At 49.1% G+C, this 13,695-nt stretch overlaps 1 protein-coding gene across 7 annotated transcripts in view; it reads left to right on the forward strand.

Moving 5' to 3' along the window:
• Positions 1-13,695, forward strand: part of Ido2 (indoleamine 2,3-dioxygenase 2) — a 49,749-nt gene that overhangs the window by 17,552 nt on the left and 18,502 nt on the right. For 3 of the 7 annotated variants that reach the window (XM_016001545.3, XM_016001544.3, XM_006983010.4), the window contains 5 exons: positions 1,673-1,792; positions 4,435-4,553; positions 6,050-6,064; positions 7,383-7,482; positions 8,679-8,796. In XM_016001545.3, the coding sequence (XP_015857031.1) occupies positions 1,673-1,792; positions 4,435-4,553; positions 6,050-6,064; positions 7,383-7,482; positions 8,679-8,796 (472 nt within the window). Of the gene's footprint in view, positions 1-754; positions 925-1,672; positions 1,793-4,434; positions 4,554-6,049; positions 6,065-7,382; positions 7,483-8,678; positions 8,797-13,695 lie in introns of those variants that run through there. The other 4 variants (XM_076553617.1, XM_076553616.1, XM_042262531.2 and 1 more) reach the window with 3 other exon arrangements.

The following is a 13,695-nucleotide window of genomic DNA, read 5'->3' on the forward strand; positions in this document are numbered from 1 at the left end:
AAAACTGCAACAGCAGAGAATTTCCATACATGTACATTTCTGATTGGCTTGTGTCTAGGGACTTACAGAAATCATGATCCAATCTTCCTTCTGAGGAGGTGGTTGCCAGTCACCATGTCACCATTTCTCATTGGCTGCCCCCAGGTGGGGACATTTGGTGATTAAACAGTCACTATGGAGACTAGGGTTGGGACACTCTGTGGTCAAACAGTTATCTAGGGAGCCAGGGAGAGGACATTCCCGTGGTCCAGCAGTCATCACCTCACGAATACCTTGTGACTCTGTACTTTACACTTTCCGGTTTCTGGAGTCTGGGCTGGCTGGTTTCAGTAACTCACGGCCTATTCCAGTAACTCATGGCCTATACCTAAAAAAAGGAGAAATCTTAGGCCTTCGTTTTAGGGTGAAAACATTTTGGTCTTATTTTGGTTCCACACTTCCTGATTCTGTGACCCTGGCAAATGCCTCTGAGACAGTTTGGCTCCTGCATGGGGTCTTCAGCCTCATAATTCAGACACTGTTTTTAAAATGAAGCCTCTTGCACAGATACTTAAAAAAAAAAAAAAAAAAGCCTCTTGTAGAGACTACCAGGTAACTACCGTGGCCAGCCTCTGCAGCGACCGCAGCCGCAGGCAGACCCTGCCCCCTAGCGGCGGGAGAAGGAAGGGCCCTGCGCCCCCTCTGCCCAGGCATCAACCCTAGGAAACCAGTGTCGCCAGCAGCTTCAAGTGGCGCCTGCCCTCAGCCTGCCCTCCGCCTGCCCTCCGAGGCGCCTGTGGAGCAAAGGGAGCGATGAGGGGGAGTGCCAAAGGGATGAGCAATGAGCTGATGGCAGCCCGGCAGGACAGGGAAGCTGGTGTGGCCCGACTGCGCACTGGCTCTGCTTTCCGTGTCACCAGAAGCTGTGGTTTCCCATGGGACGAGGTGGGGACCGAGCTGTGTGGAAAGCCCCGGCACCTCATCTTGCTGGGTTGTGGGTGGTTTACCAGGGCCCGGTGTAAGCCTTATACCCTGCTGAGCCTTTTGTAGGGAGTTTATATCCCTAATCCACTGGATCTTGTTTTTGTTTTGTTTTGTTTTTTGAGACAGGGTTTCTCTGTGTAGCTTTGGTGCCTGTCCTGGATCTCACTCTGTAGACCAGGCTGGCCTCAAATTCACAGAGATGTTTTGTTTTGTTTTTTGAGACAAGGTTTCTCTGTGTAGCTTTGGTGCCTGTCCTGGATCTCACTCTGTAGACCAGGCTGGCCTCGAATTCACAGAGATCCACCTGGCTCTGAGTGCTGGGATTAAAGGCGTATGCACCACCGCCGCCTGGCTTGGATCTTGCTCTTTTTAAAGTTGTTACAAGGTTAAAGGGGTTGAAAAGCTAGGGGCCAGTAGATACGATGAGGCCAGTCAGCCTCGATGCTTACTCTGCGACCCTCAAAGCAACAGATGGAGACCAGGGACTGGGCACAACCTGAACACAGCCTGGATACTCGACCCCAAGACATTGCACCTCCCACACTGCATCGCTTTAAGAGCTGGGTTAAGTGGGTATGCTCGAAGCCACTTTGATATCCCTCGGGTGAAAGCTAAACAGCGTTCTAAGTCACCCTCAAGTCACGGGACCCCTGTCTTAGTGCCCCAGCCTTTAGTTTTTCAGTGGCTGATCTTAACATCTCTTCAACAGATGCCCCTCCTGGACTGCAGGTTCCTGAAGGGGCACCGGGAGCGACGCCTGGCGCACCTGGTGCTGGCCGCCATCACCATGGGATTCGTTTGGCAAGAAGGAGAGACCCAACCCCAAAAGGTGAGGGGCAAAGGGAGGCCTCTCAGGTGATCCCGGAGTCCCTGTACCAAGAATCAAGCCACCAGCCCCAGGTTCCACTGCTCAGTCCCCCAAAATCAGAAGAAGGCAAGGAGAGGGTTAGGACTACCCCCCCCCCCCCCCCCCCCCCCCCCCCCCCGCTTTACAGAGCTGATTTTCTTTCAGACTAATGGCCAGTTCCAAAGGTTTTTGACACCCCCATTCCAAAAGAGTGTGACAATCTTCCTTAGATCCCGAGAACTCATAAAAACTCCCTGAAGAATTTTATATTTCTAGAGACATCGGTTATCTTGATTTTCATAATCGCTCTGTTGTACAGACATCTGGGGGAGCTGTCCCAAGCTCAAGGTCAACTCCTTTGCCCTGAGCAGCCTGAGGACAGAGGGAAGGCCAGAGCACCTGATTCCACGGAAGTAGGATGGGGTTTGCCCAGGACACATAGAGATGAGATCACCCCCTTATTTCCTTAATACTGCTTTCTGCCCAGCCTGCTGTTCATTTAGATCAATTCTTCATCTAAGACTCTGTGTGACTTTCAGGTTTCAATTTGTTCCTTAGGGCATGCAAGCCATGTTCTCTACCCATGGAGGAAACTAACATTACCTTTCATTTTCTTTCTTTTTAAAAAAATCTTTTAATTTTATTTAATTCTCTCTCTCTCTCCCTCTCTCTCTCTCTCTCTCTCTCTCTCTCTCTCTCTCTCTCTCTCTCTCTCTCTCTCTTGAGTCAAGGTCTTACAAAGTAGCCCCAAAGAGACTAGGACTCGCTCTCTAGTCCAAATTGTTCTCAAATTTGTGATCCCTTTGCCTCAGCCTTCCAAGCTCCGGAATTACAGCCGTGGGCCACTCTGTCCAGTTAATGGTTCCTCCTCTGTGTTGTGTTTGTTAGAGCACTGGGATGGATTCCAGGGCCTGTGTGTGCTCCGTCAACACTTCACCATTCAACAGGCGCTCCAACTATTTCCTCTTCCCTTTGCCTACGTTTCTCTTTCCCAGAAAGCAAGGTGTTGCTCTTATTCCTGAGCTACCCAGTTTCGTGAGAGGCCTGAGCTATGCTTTGCCTGACTCATCCCACATGTAAACACTTGAGACTGGGAAGAGCCCGGTGCTCCTTCAGATTTTTTTTGTTTTGTTTTGTTTTTCGAGACAGGGTTTCTCTGTGTAGTTTTGGTGCCTGTGCTGGATCTCACTCTGTAGACCAGGCTGGCCTCGAACTCACAGAGACCCGCCTGCCTCTGCCTCTCGAGTGCTGGGATTAAAGGCGTGCGCCATCACTGCCCGGCTGCTCCTTCAGATTCTAACATGATAGCATGTTGTGTCTCATCTTCAGAACTCAAGTGTCCAATGTCCGATGTTGGAAAGTTTAAAAACTGGGCCAGTGACAATGTAATGAGTTCCCATATGCTCTCCTGAATTATGAGGAAGGCTAGAGAAAGGAGGAGAGGAGCAATGTCCAGCCCCCAGGGCCACCCCAGCCTCCTCACTCCTTTATCTTGGAAGTCTTCCTTGACCCCGCCCCCCCATCAGCTGAGTGACAACCTCACACCTTCTCATCCTCCCCACCCCACACGGCTGCAGAAGCTTGCTACAGAGTTCCACGCTCTGCAAACTCTGCAATGGTTCCTTCCCTCCAACACACGTCTTTCCCAGCCCTGAGGAAGAAAGAATGGCAGCCGCAGATCTTCTTTAAACTGTCTTCAGTCCTAGGCTGGGGAGGCGCTCAGTGGGTCAATCACTTCCAAACAGACCTGACCCTGGAACTGGGGTCCCCAGAACCTGACATGAAAGCTGGTGTAGGCAGCAGTGAACAAGAGAGCATGTCGCAAACGAGGTGGAAGGTGAGGATAAATACTTGAAATTGTCCACTGACTTTTTGTTTGTTTGTTTGTTTTTCGAGACAGGGTTTCTCTGTGTAGCTTTGCAGCCTGTCCTGGAACAACTCACAGAGATCCGCCTGCCTCTGACTCCCGAGTGCTGGGATTAAAGGCGTGCGCCACCACCGCCTGGTTGTCCACTGACTTCTACACACTCAACCTGGCATGAATGTGCCTACATTCACCTCTCTGTCTCTCTGTCCATGTCTGTCTGTGTGTGTGTCTCTCTGTCTCTTATTTTCTCTCTCTCTCTCTCTCTCTCTCTCTCTCTCTCTCTCTCTCTCTCTCTCTCACACACACACACACACACACACCTATTTTTATCTATGTGTATCTACCTCTCCATTTCTATTTCTCTATCATGTGATCAATGCCTGTATCTGTGTGTGTATATATATATATATATCTTATATATTATTTATAATCTATTATCTGGCTATAGAGCAATTTACATTGCTCATTCTTAGTCCTCAATGTACACTAAACATTTTGGGGACACTTTTGTGTGTACAGTTTTCAGAGGTTCTGTGCATTGTGTGTACAGTATCCTCCATTTCTGACTTTTGCATCTTTTGCAATGTGTTCTCATAAACAGTATTCCCACTGGATTTCTCCCAGGAAGTGTGTGCAGGGGACAGGTGTGGACTGCTCAGGAAACTCAAGCTTGGTCTCTGGATCCCTTATCACAGCCAGCCATGGTGATTTCCTCTGCTAACAGAATATACTAACTGCTGGGATTCCTGTCCTCAAGGTGCTGCCCAGAAGTCTTGCCATTCCTTTTGTTGAAGTCTCCAGGAACTTGGGGCTCCCTCCCATCCTGGTCCACTCTGATCTGGTGCTGACAAACTGGACCAAAAGGAACCCAGAAGGGTAAGGAGGGAGAGGATTCTTCCGATATCAGTGGACTGAGATTCAGGCACGGGAAGACCCAGAACTTTAACTGCCCTCACGGAAAAAAGGCTCAGGGGCTTAGGGCTGATTTATAGCGAGCCGTGCATTCACATTCATCGTTTGCTTTACAGTTCCCATGAAAGAGTGAACACACACATTTAAACTGCAGGCCTTTCTTCTTTGTGGGCTCTAAGTACGTTGGCCCCAGATGCTTTTCCGTGTTGGTTCCACTTCACATCTGGATTTCCCAACTTCAGCCTCCTGCATAATCACACTGTGCTGTTTTTTCTCAGCACACACTTGGTGTACGACCCCTTCTACCCTTCACTCAAGTCAGGTTAGGACTGGGTGTCAGGGAGGAGTGAGCGCTATGATTATGAATGAATGATTGATTCTAGGTATGTGGGATTCTGATTTGTGCCGTCCATCCCACCTAGTTTACACCATCTCACAGTCGAGCTGGGCATAGAAGCATTTGTCTACTGACTTTTACACAAACAACAAATCCGTGAACACTTCATTTTCACACTCAAATTTGTTTCAGGTTGTAGACACAAGGCAACATTTACTTTTGCGATAAATTAAAACCACAACGGAGAAACTGAGGCTGCATATAAAGAGACCTTTCTTGGCATGGTGGTTGTAGGTAGCCCTGGCTTGATCTTTGATCAACTATACAGTAATAAAAAACTGGTATGCATGGAAAGCTATTGAATCTAGCTTAGAATTGGGGTGGGTGAGACAATAAATATATGTGCATGGATTATTGTGGTGACTGTATTGTGTTGACTAAGCTAGGTTTGTGACCCAAGGCAAAAGGAGACAGCACGTTTAAAGGGAGAATGTGTCTGCTCTGGGGTGAGAAAGTCAAAAACAACCAGCCAGGGAGGTGCAGGGCCCTGAGACACAGGTGCAGGCCTGGGGCTCCCCTGCCATCCTTTTGGGTGAACGTATTCCTGACATCTTTTAAGATGTCAACACGGAGCTCGGTGCTTTGCAGAAATGAAAGAAATAGAAGGGAACCACTCCCAAAGCAATTCAGTATTGAGACAGATCAGGACATCTAAAGAGACATCAGGTGTCTTTAGAATTCCAGGAGAAGGGCAGGGGAAGCCCGGAGGGGGCAGACGCTGATCTAAGGCGAGCCGTAGCAGGTGGGTAGGGTTAGAGTCACTGACGTGGGGATTGTGGTGAGGGACAGCTAAACAGAAGCATGGAGGAATGTGGGCCTGCGCAGACACAGGGCTCTGGCGCTGTGAGCTGAGATCCAGGTCACGCTGTCACTCAGTGGCTCACTGTCTAGTCACAACCGTGCTGTTGTAGGCATGCGCTGATGTGTGTGTGTGTATGCATGGGCGTTGCCGATGAGTGTGTGAGTCCGGGTACCGGGACCCCAAGAATGGTTTCTGGTTCCACACTGAGTTGTTCTTTTCTCTTTTTCTCTTTGTCATTGCCAATAACTGAAATGTGACCAGACCATGGGAAATCAGGTAAGCGTCCTGTCAGAACCCCTGTTCCCTTTAAAGGCTTATGATAAAACTAGAGGGGAACTTGTCAAGCTCTGTGGACAGCGGCACGGCATCAGCCATCTAAGAACTCGCGAAAGTGCCAAGGAATGTGCTACAAACTTAATAGTCCCAGCGTTAGCTCCGAGGGAGGCAACCTTGGAGGGGTGAGGGGATTCATTTTTCTTAACCACGTGTCCCTGTCGGTCTGCAATAAAAAGTGCCGCCATGTCAAAAAACAATGAACGTGTTGTTCACTGTGGGGAGCCAAGCAGTCTCACAGGGATTTCTCATCTCTGATATTTACAAAGGCCAGATGCAGGCAGGCAACGGTGAATGGTCCCCTTGAAAACCCTTGCCGTCTGGTGGACTGGGGCCCTTGCGGGTAGGTCTGGTCTACAGTCAGAGGCTCTGCCTTCCCTGAGGAGCAAAGCTGGCTGGGAAGCCACTGGGGCACCGAGCTCACATCCCCCTCAACTCTGCGGAGAGTGTAGGTGGAAGGTGCCCACATCATTCCCTGAGCGAACACACCTCTGCCGGACAGACGGCAGATGGCAATGCGTGACTCCCATCTGCTTTGATGCTGTGAGGTTCGAGTCTTGGCTTTGCTCATGCTTGCTAGAGATAAAGCAGATGCACGGCGCTACTTCTTCGGATTTGTTGATCGGGTCAGCTTTGAATCTGATGGGAGATGTCAGGCTGATTAGAAATGACCCCTCTTGACAGACTTCCCGCCCCAGCTCTGTGGCAGCATTTCATTCTAGGTTAGGACTCCAGCCAGGCTCAGAGGCACACACCCATAATCTTCACACCTGGCAGGCAGGGGCAGGGTGGTTGTGAGTTTGAGGACAATATGCAATACATGGTGAGGCCCTCCCTGTCTCACAAACAAAAAACACAAAAGAAAAAAAAGCGGGGGCGGGGTGGGGGGGGGGTGGGGAGGGTTCGATTCAGTTCTTAAACTATGCTGGATCTGGCCATGAACAATCATTTATATGCCCCTAGATAAGAAGATAAGCTGCTTCACTTCCTTGAGCCACAATTTCAGTTCCGTTAAAGGGGACATAGGATTCACTTTGATCACTCTAGCTCTAAGACCCCTTAGCTTTACACAAGAATGATGGGATCCCCAAGGACCAGAAAACCTCTTGCTAAGAACTGTCCAGCAGGGTAGGTTCCCATGACTCTGGGCCAAAGGTCAATGATCCTCTAGGCCACGGTAAACACCCAGGGTCTTCAGGTCAGGGCAATTTGGCTCTAACCAACATGCTCTCCTTTTTCCCTGGTGGCCTCTTTCTCCCAGTAACCTGGAAACCATCGTCTCTTTCCCCGGGGGAGAGAGCCTGCGGGCCTTCATACTGGTGACGGTTTTGGTGGAGAAGGCAGCGGCGCCTGGCATTAAGGTATCTTCTTGCTTCACCGCCCCTCTGTCTTCAGTCCCACACCCACTCTGTCCTCTCCCGGTGGTGGGTTTCTCCATGTGGACAGACACAGGCCTTCTCCTACTTGGTGAAGTCTGAAGGAAGAGATCTGAGTGCTAGTCTCTGGTGTCAGCACCCGTTCAGCCTGGAGTAGACCATTCCTCCGTCTACACACAGGTGTCACGTGCAGGGCGCAATGAAGTCACTGTGCCAGCTGTCACAGCTCATGGCCCTGCGGAAGCTGGAGTCACATCGGTTAAAAAGAAAAAGGCTGTTCTGTGAATAGACAGATAAAAGCACATCTATGCTTGAAGGATCCGGCAAATTTCCCTACAGAAATGTCAGCTGAGTTAAGATCTGAGTGAGTGAATGAGTGAGTGAGTGAGTGTGTGTGTGTGTGTGTGTGTGTGTGTGTGAATTTCTTGCAACTCTGCAGAGACAGAAGAAATGGTCTCTTCCAGATAGCAAGCATCATTGAGGTCACCCAGGTGACCCAGCCTTTGGGGGCTTCAAAATTCATTTCTTTTCCTTCAGGACTCACGGCTTCTAGCGGGGCAGGGTATAAGACAATAGACAATGAAGCGGAAACCTTCATCTCTCACCCTTATCTCTAGATTAAGATGGATTTATGGCTTTATTGAATGCCTGCTGTTCAATAGAGTCCTGATATAATTACTGCAGAATCTTCCACTCTCAAAAGTGAAAGCAGGAGCCGGAGTGTAGCTCCGTGGTCCAGCAGGAATTCAGCCTGTGCGAGCCCTGGGTTCCAGGCACATGCGCACCCTGTTGTGAAATCCCTGGTCATTTCAGTCCTCATCCATTAGTCTCGTCTGCTGGAAGATTCAGCATCTGATGGTAGTTCATCGGTCTAGCTGAGGAGATCAGTCTAAGGCAAGGAGGGCTTCCGGGCTGATGGAGCCGAGAAACTGGGGAGTCTTTGGAACCTGTCCGATGTCACACAAGCCCTCTGCACGGAGGATGTCCCAGCTGGGGAGGCCAGAGTAGAAACGACCATCATATGGGAAACCCAAAAGGAACGAGAAAACATTAGCGTTGAGGACCCTGATGTCATAGCTTATGCTGCAGCGCTATACCCCAGTGGTGCGGGCTGCTCTCCCTGCTCTTCGGATTTTAACAGAAAGTAGTGAATGAACTGAGAAAGTGCATCTCATTCCTAGGCCCTGGTTCAGGGAGTGGACGCCGTTCTGCAACACAGCCAGGACACCCTCCTCCAGGCCCTGCAGCAGGTGAGGCTCTCCATCCAGGACATCACCAGAACCTTGGCCCAGATGCATGGTAAGAAGAAGCCTGGGTAGAGCCTCCAGGGGCCTGGACCTGGGCGGGGCCCTAAGTGGATGATGATGGTACAGCTTCCCACAAGGTGGCGCTAGTGTTCTATCTTTGTTTAGCACAAACCAAACCAACTAGAGAATGATTTTTTTTCCCCAGGTGATTGAAACATTTTTGCAGAATTGTTTTGTATATTTTTTCTGTGCGTGGGGGTCGTTTGCCTTCTTCAGGGTCCAGGCTGAGCTTTTGTGGAAGCCTGGGAGATTGGGTGGGTCCCAAGGGGAATGTTGGTTGTGTTTCAGCTTCCGTGGTTAGCCTGCTGGGAGCAGGGCTGTCGGTGGAGGTGTCCGTGAGTCCCTCTGGATTCATTTGCTTTTCCTGTCTGTGGGTTCTGAGAGACCTGAACCTGGCTTTAGTATTCCCTGACCAGTGCTGGCAGGAGCCGCCGAAGGAAGGAGTAACTGGCGCCCTCTTCCCTGGTGGCTAACTCTGGTTCTGGAGGGGCAAAACAATGTTCATTAACACTGAAATCTATCAAGTGTGCCTGCTGGGCGTTTAAGGCAGGTTCGATGCAGGAGTGTGGTCCCTTTGTGTGAGAAACAGGGTCAGACACCCTTCCCCCTGAGTCTTGACTTCATGTAAGGAAGATTCTGGGCAGTAGTGTCCACATGGCACAGGGTGGGAAGGAGAAGGGGCAATGTTGCCACCTTACGCTGAGTAAACGTGGTCATCCCAGGCTCTGTGATGTCCCCCGGAGGTCACAGGATTACGTAATTCCCGTCCACTTCCCATTTCCTTGGATTTAACCTTAAAGCTCTCGTGGATGTATCATTTCATTTCCCCAAGTGCTCCCCAGTTGGTAACACGCATAGCAGCTTTGCCAAGACAGCCTGGGGTCATTCCTCTTAAGTGTCTCCAGAGCCTATGTTGAACACTGGAGTCGTTGGGAAGGTTCTGAGGCTCTCCAGTGAGTCACACTGTGTGTACCCTAGTGTCTAACACAAGTTTCCCCAATGCTAGTTTTTGACCATGTTACAAGCCCAGAAAGACCTTCACGATCCCCTGAGAGAGTCCTGAGGATCTGGGGGAGCTCCCAGATGTACCCTCTCCACCCCATTTCATCCCAAGACAAATTTCCCCATGCAATGGGATTTTCAAGGTTCTATGACTAGCTGTATCCACATACATGGGGAAGGAGGGGAACGTGACTCCACACTTTTCAAAGATGGCGACAGCATCCTCCATCCCATCCCATGAGCCCCTCACAGTGCGGGCAGGCACTCCCCTCATCTCAGGATCGAGGATGTGTCCCGGCCTCTGAGATTCTTCCAACCAAAAGAGCAGCAAGGAGAACAGGAAAGGCGGAAATGTTCCCATCTTGAGTGCTGAGACACCATGTGAAACCCAATGTTCCTAACTTTAGCAAGCATCCTGGGTTTACTCTTTCCCTAGGCACAGCCTTCCTTCCCAAGCAGGCAGGGTCCATAAACATGCCTTTTGCGGACATCGGAGGCCCACTGCACTCACTGCAAGCCAAGTCCCCAGGCCTTTGCCCAACTTAACATAGCTGTTGTACACAGTGCTCACCAACAGGCAAAACAGTAAAACCAGACCGCTGTGTTCATAATCCAACTCCCCAGAGGCCACCCCAGTACTAAACACATCTGCCACGGCCATCTGCTGTCACTTGCCTCAGTTTGGCACCGTGTACCCGTGTGACTGTCTTTGGAGGATGTCTTGCCTATAGGGTCCACTTGGGTGGGGATTTGGGGATCTGTCTGACAGCCAAAATATTTTCAGGGTGTCAAGTATTTAAACCTCTTCCAGGCACAATTCTGTAGCTTGTCAGCAGGTCATGCCCCTAAGAGTCAATTCCCCCTTAGGAAGTTCAAGGTACCTATTTCTCTCCAGAAAGTAATTTATTTCCTGTCCTTCCTTCGGAGTCAACAAAAGGTCTGGCTTCAGCCTGACTCGCTTAACAGTTTTTTCTTTTAAGCACCTGGGGAGATGCTCCCAAGTAAAACAATGGCTGTGTAGCATAAGGATTTGAGTCTCTGCGGTAGTTTGAATGTAACTGGCCCCCATAAGTTCATGGGGAGTGTCAACAAAGTGTGGCTTCGTTGGGGTTGTGTGGCTTTGTTGGAGGAAGTGTGTCACTGAGTGGGTAGGCTTTGAGGTCTCGTATATGTTCAAGCCACACCCAGTGCCTCGGACTACTTCCTGTTGCCTGCCCGTCAGCTCCTTCTCCAGCAACCTGTCTACCATATTGATGATAATGGACTAAACCTCTGAAATTGTAAGCCACCCCAATTAAATGTTTTTCCTTTATAAGAGTTGCCATGGTCATGGTGTCTCTTCACAGCAATAGAAACCCTAACCAAAACAGTCTCCATCCCCAGTACCCAAGCAAACATCTGGGAGTGCGGTTCACATCTGTGATCCTAGTGCTGGGGAGGGGGGATGGGAGGATCCTGGAGCTCCTGGCAGCCAGTGTAGTAGAGTCAGTGAGCTGAACTCTACATGAGAGACTGTGTGTGTGTGTGTGTGTGTGTGTGTGTGTGTGTGTGTGTGTGTGTGTGTGTGTGAGAGAGAGAGAGAGAGAGAGACACCCAACATTGACCTCTGGCCTCCACACATTATGCACACACAAACACAGGCATGCGCACACAGAGGTAGAATTTTTCTTTTAATAGGGGTGAGACATCAAATGTTTCCCTCTGACTGTGTTTAATGATGCCCTCCGAGGAGGGAGGTGGGGGTGGGGGGCTGGACTGTGAGCCTTTGCGGCCCAACTCTTCTGATTTGGTCATCTAATTTTGTCAAAGGACTTTTTATTTTTGGTTTATGAACTTGGTTTTTTTTTTTTTTTCTAAACCTCGTATGGAAAATTATCACCTGGAAATTCCCTGTTAGCTTAAGTCATGTTTCTGTTTCTAAAGCTGGCCTTCACTGGTGGATTAGTTACTTAAGCAATCTGCATGTATCCAAACTATGTAAGCTGCTTCCTTAAATCCAGTTTTATTTACTCCTTTAACCCATTTTTTTTTTTAAATCATGTTTAAGCATCAGGTGTGAAAACATATTCTGGTTATTTTTTTTTTTTTTCAACTTTACTTAAACTAGGTTCACCTGAGATGAGGACCCTCAGTTGAGAAAAACATCTTCATCAAATTGCCTGGGAACAAGTCTACAGGGAATTTTCTTGATTAATGATTGACGTGTGAGAGCCTGGCTGGGGCCTGGCTGCTTTAAGAAAACAGGCCGAGCAAGCCACAAGGAGCTGCCTGTAAGCAGCACTCTCCCATGGCTTCTGCTTCGGTTCCTGCCGCCAGGTTCCTGCCCCGACTTTCCTTGGTGACAGAATACAAGCTAGAAGATGAAATAAACCCTTCTCCACCCCAAGTTGCTTTTGGTTAGGGTCACAGCAAGGATAACAATACACATCATACCCAAGGCAGCTGTCAGTGCACTGAAGATTTTTAATTCTAACAGACGACTTCTAAGGGGAATAATGTATCAAACTACCTAAAAGTATGCCGGCTGTAGGTTTTTGTTTTGTTTTCTGCCTTGCTGGGGATGGGGAGCGGGCCCTTGAGCATGCTCAGTAGGTACTCACCCAGCGCCCCTCATCCCCAGCATCCACAGGTCTCTCTGATTTGGGTAGCTTTGATTTGCCCACGTATTCCCAACCTTTCCCGCCCTGCTCTCCCCTGCACATATTTATTTGCCCCATTCTGGTTTCTTTTCTCTGGCTGTCAGAAGACCCTCGTTCAAAAGCAGCTTGGGGAGGAAGAGGGTTATTTGGCTTATACTTCCAGGTCACAGGCCATTACTGAGGGACGTCAGCAGGAACTATGAAAGACAGAGCTTACTACCTTGTTCTTATGTTCACTGTCCGCTACCTTCCTTCCACAGCCCAGGTCCACCTGCCCATGGATGAAGCCCCTCTCACATCAATTAGCAATCAAGAAATAACCCACCGCGCCCCTGCCATGGGCCCACAGGCCAATCTGTTGGGGGAAATAGCCCAGCTCAGACTCTTTCAGATACCTCAGGGCTATGTCAAGCTGAAGCTAGCCAGGAGTTCCCTTTAGGATTTCTTTAAGACGTATCTGCTGATAGATTAGAACATGCCAAGCTCTGTTGCCTGAAAACTGCCTTCTTCCTCTCCAGGACTGGAATAATATTTTCATAGCAACCAAATCTTTGCAGGCAGAGCATGTCTGTATGTGGTCTTCTGGCTCCAGTGTTTGAGGCCTGAGCTGTGGTTGCTCTGTCTTCTCCTCCTGGCTGCTTGTATCGATTTTGTCGCTATTTCTTGATTCTTATTTCTATTTTTCCACTCATTCTTAATGGTTTTCATGTTATCTTGTGTGTTTGATTTTTTTTTTAAACCACACCATGCTGATTATTCATAAAATATCACCTGTAAGCCAGTCCTTAAGAAGGAGGAAGAGAACGTTTGTACTCCATTCTTCCTGGTTCCTGGAGATGCTAAACTACATCAAATCAACTTGGAAACTGAGGTCCAAGGACCATTCAGGCAATTACGTTTGGACTGAACATCTGCATCATACAACTCCAACTTTCCAGGGACAGATTATTTTAATTTTGTTTTGTTCTGTATCAAGTTCACTTTCATTTTGTTGCATGTGGCAAGCTGGGCAGGCTGGGCAAGCTGGGCAAGCTGGGGCTGCTTCACACTGAAGGTGGAGGCGTCAGCACTGGCAGATGCCAAGTTAATGCCAGAGAGCATGGGGTGAAACTTACCCCTAAACTAAGCCCAAGACTACCTTCCTGTGTGGTTTTGTATTTTCCTGGTGGTTCGTGGATTCCTTCATGGCTCTTTGGCTACTTTCTGGCCTTTCTTTCTTTCTTTCTTTCTTTCTTTCTTTCTTTCTTCCT

This window comes from Peromyscus maniculatus, chromosome 17 (assembly GCF_049852395.1).
Source record: "Peromyscus maniculatus bairdii isolate BWxNUB_F1_BW_parent chromosome 17, HU_Pman_BW_mat_3.1, whole genome shotgun sequence".
NCBI classification, from domain to species: domain Eukaryota; kingdom Metazoa; phylum Chordata; class Mammalia; order Rodentia; family Cricetidae; genus Peromyscus; species Peromyscus maniculatus.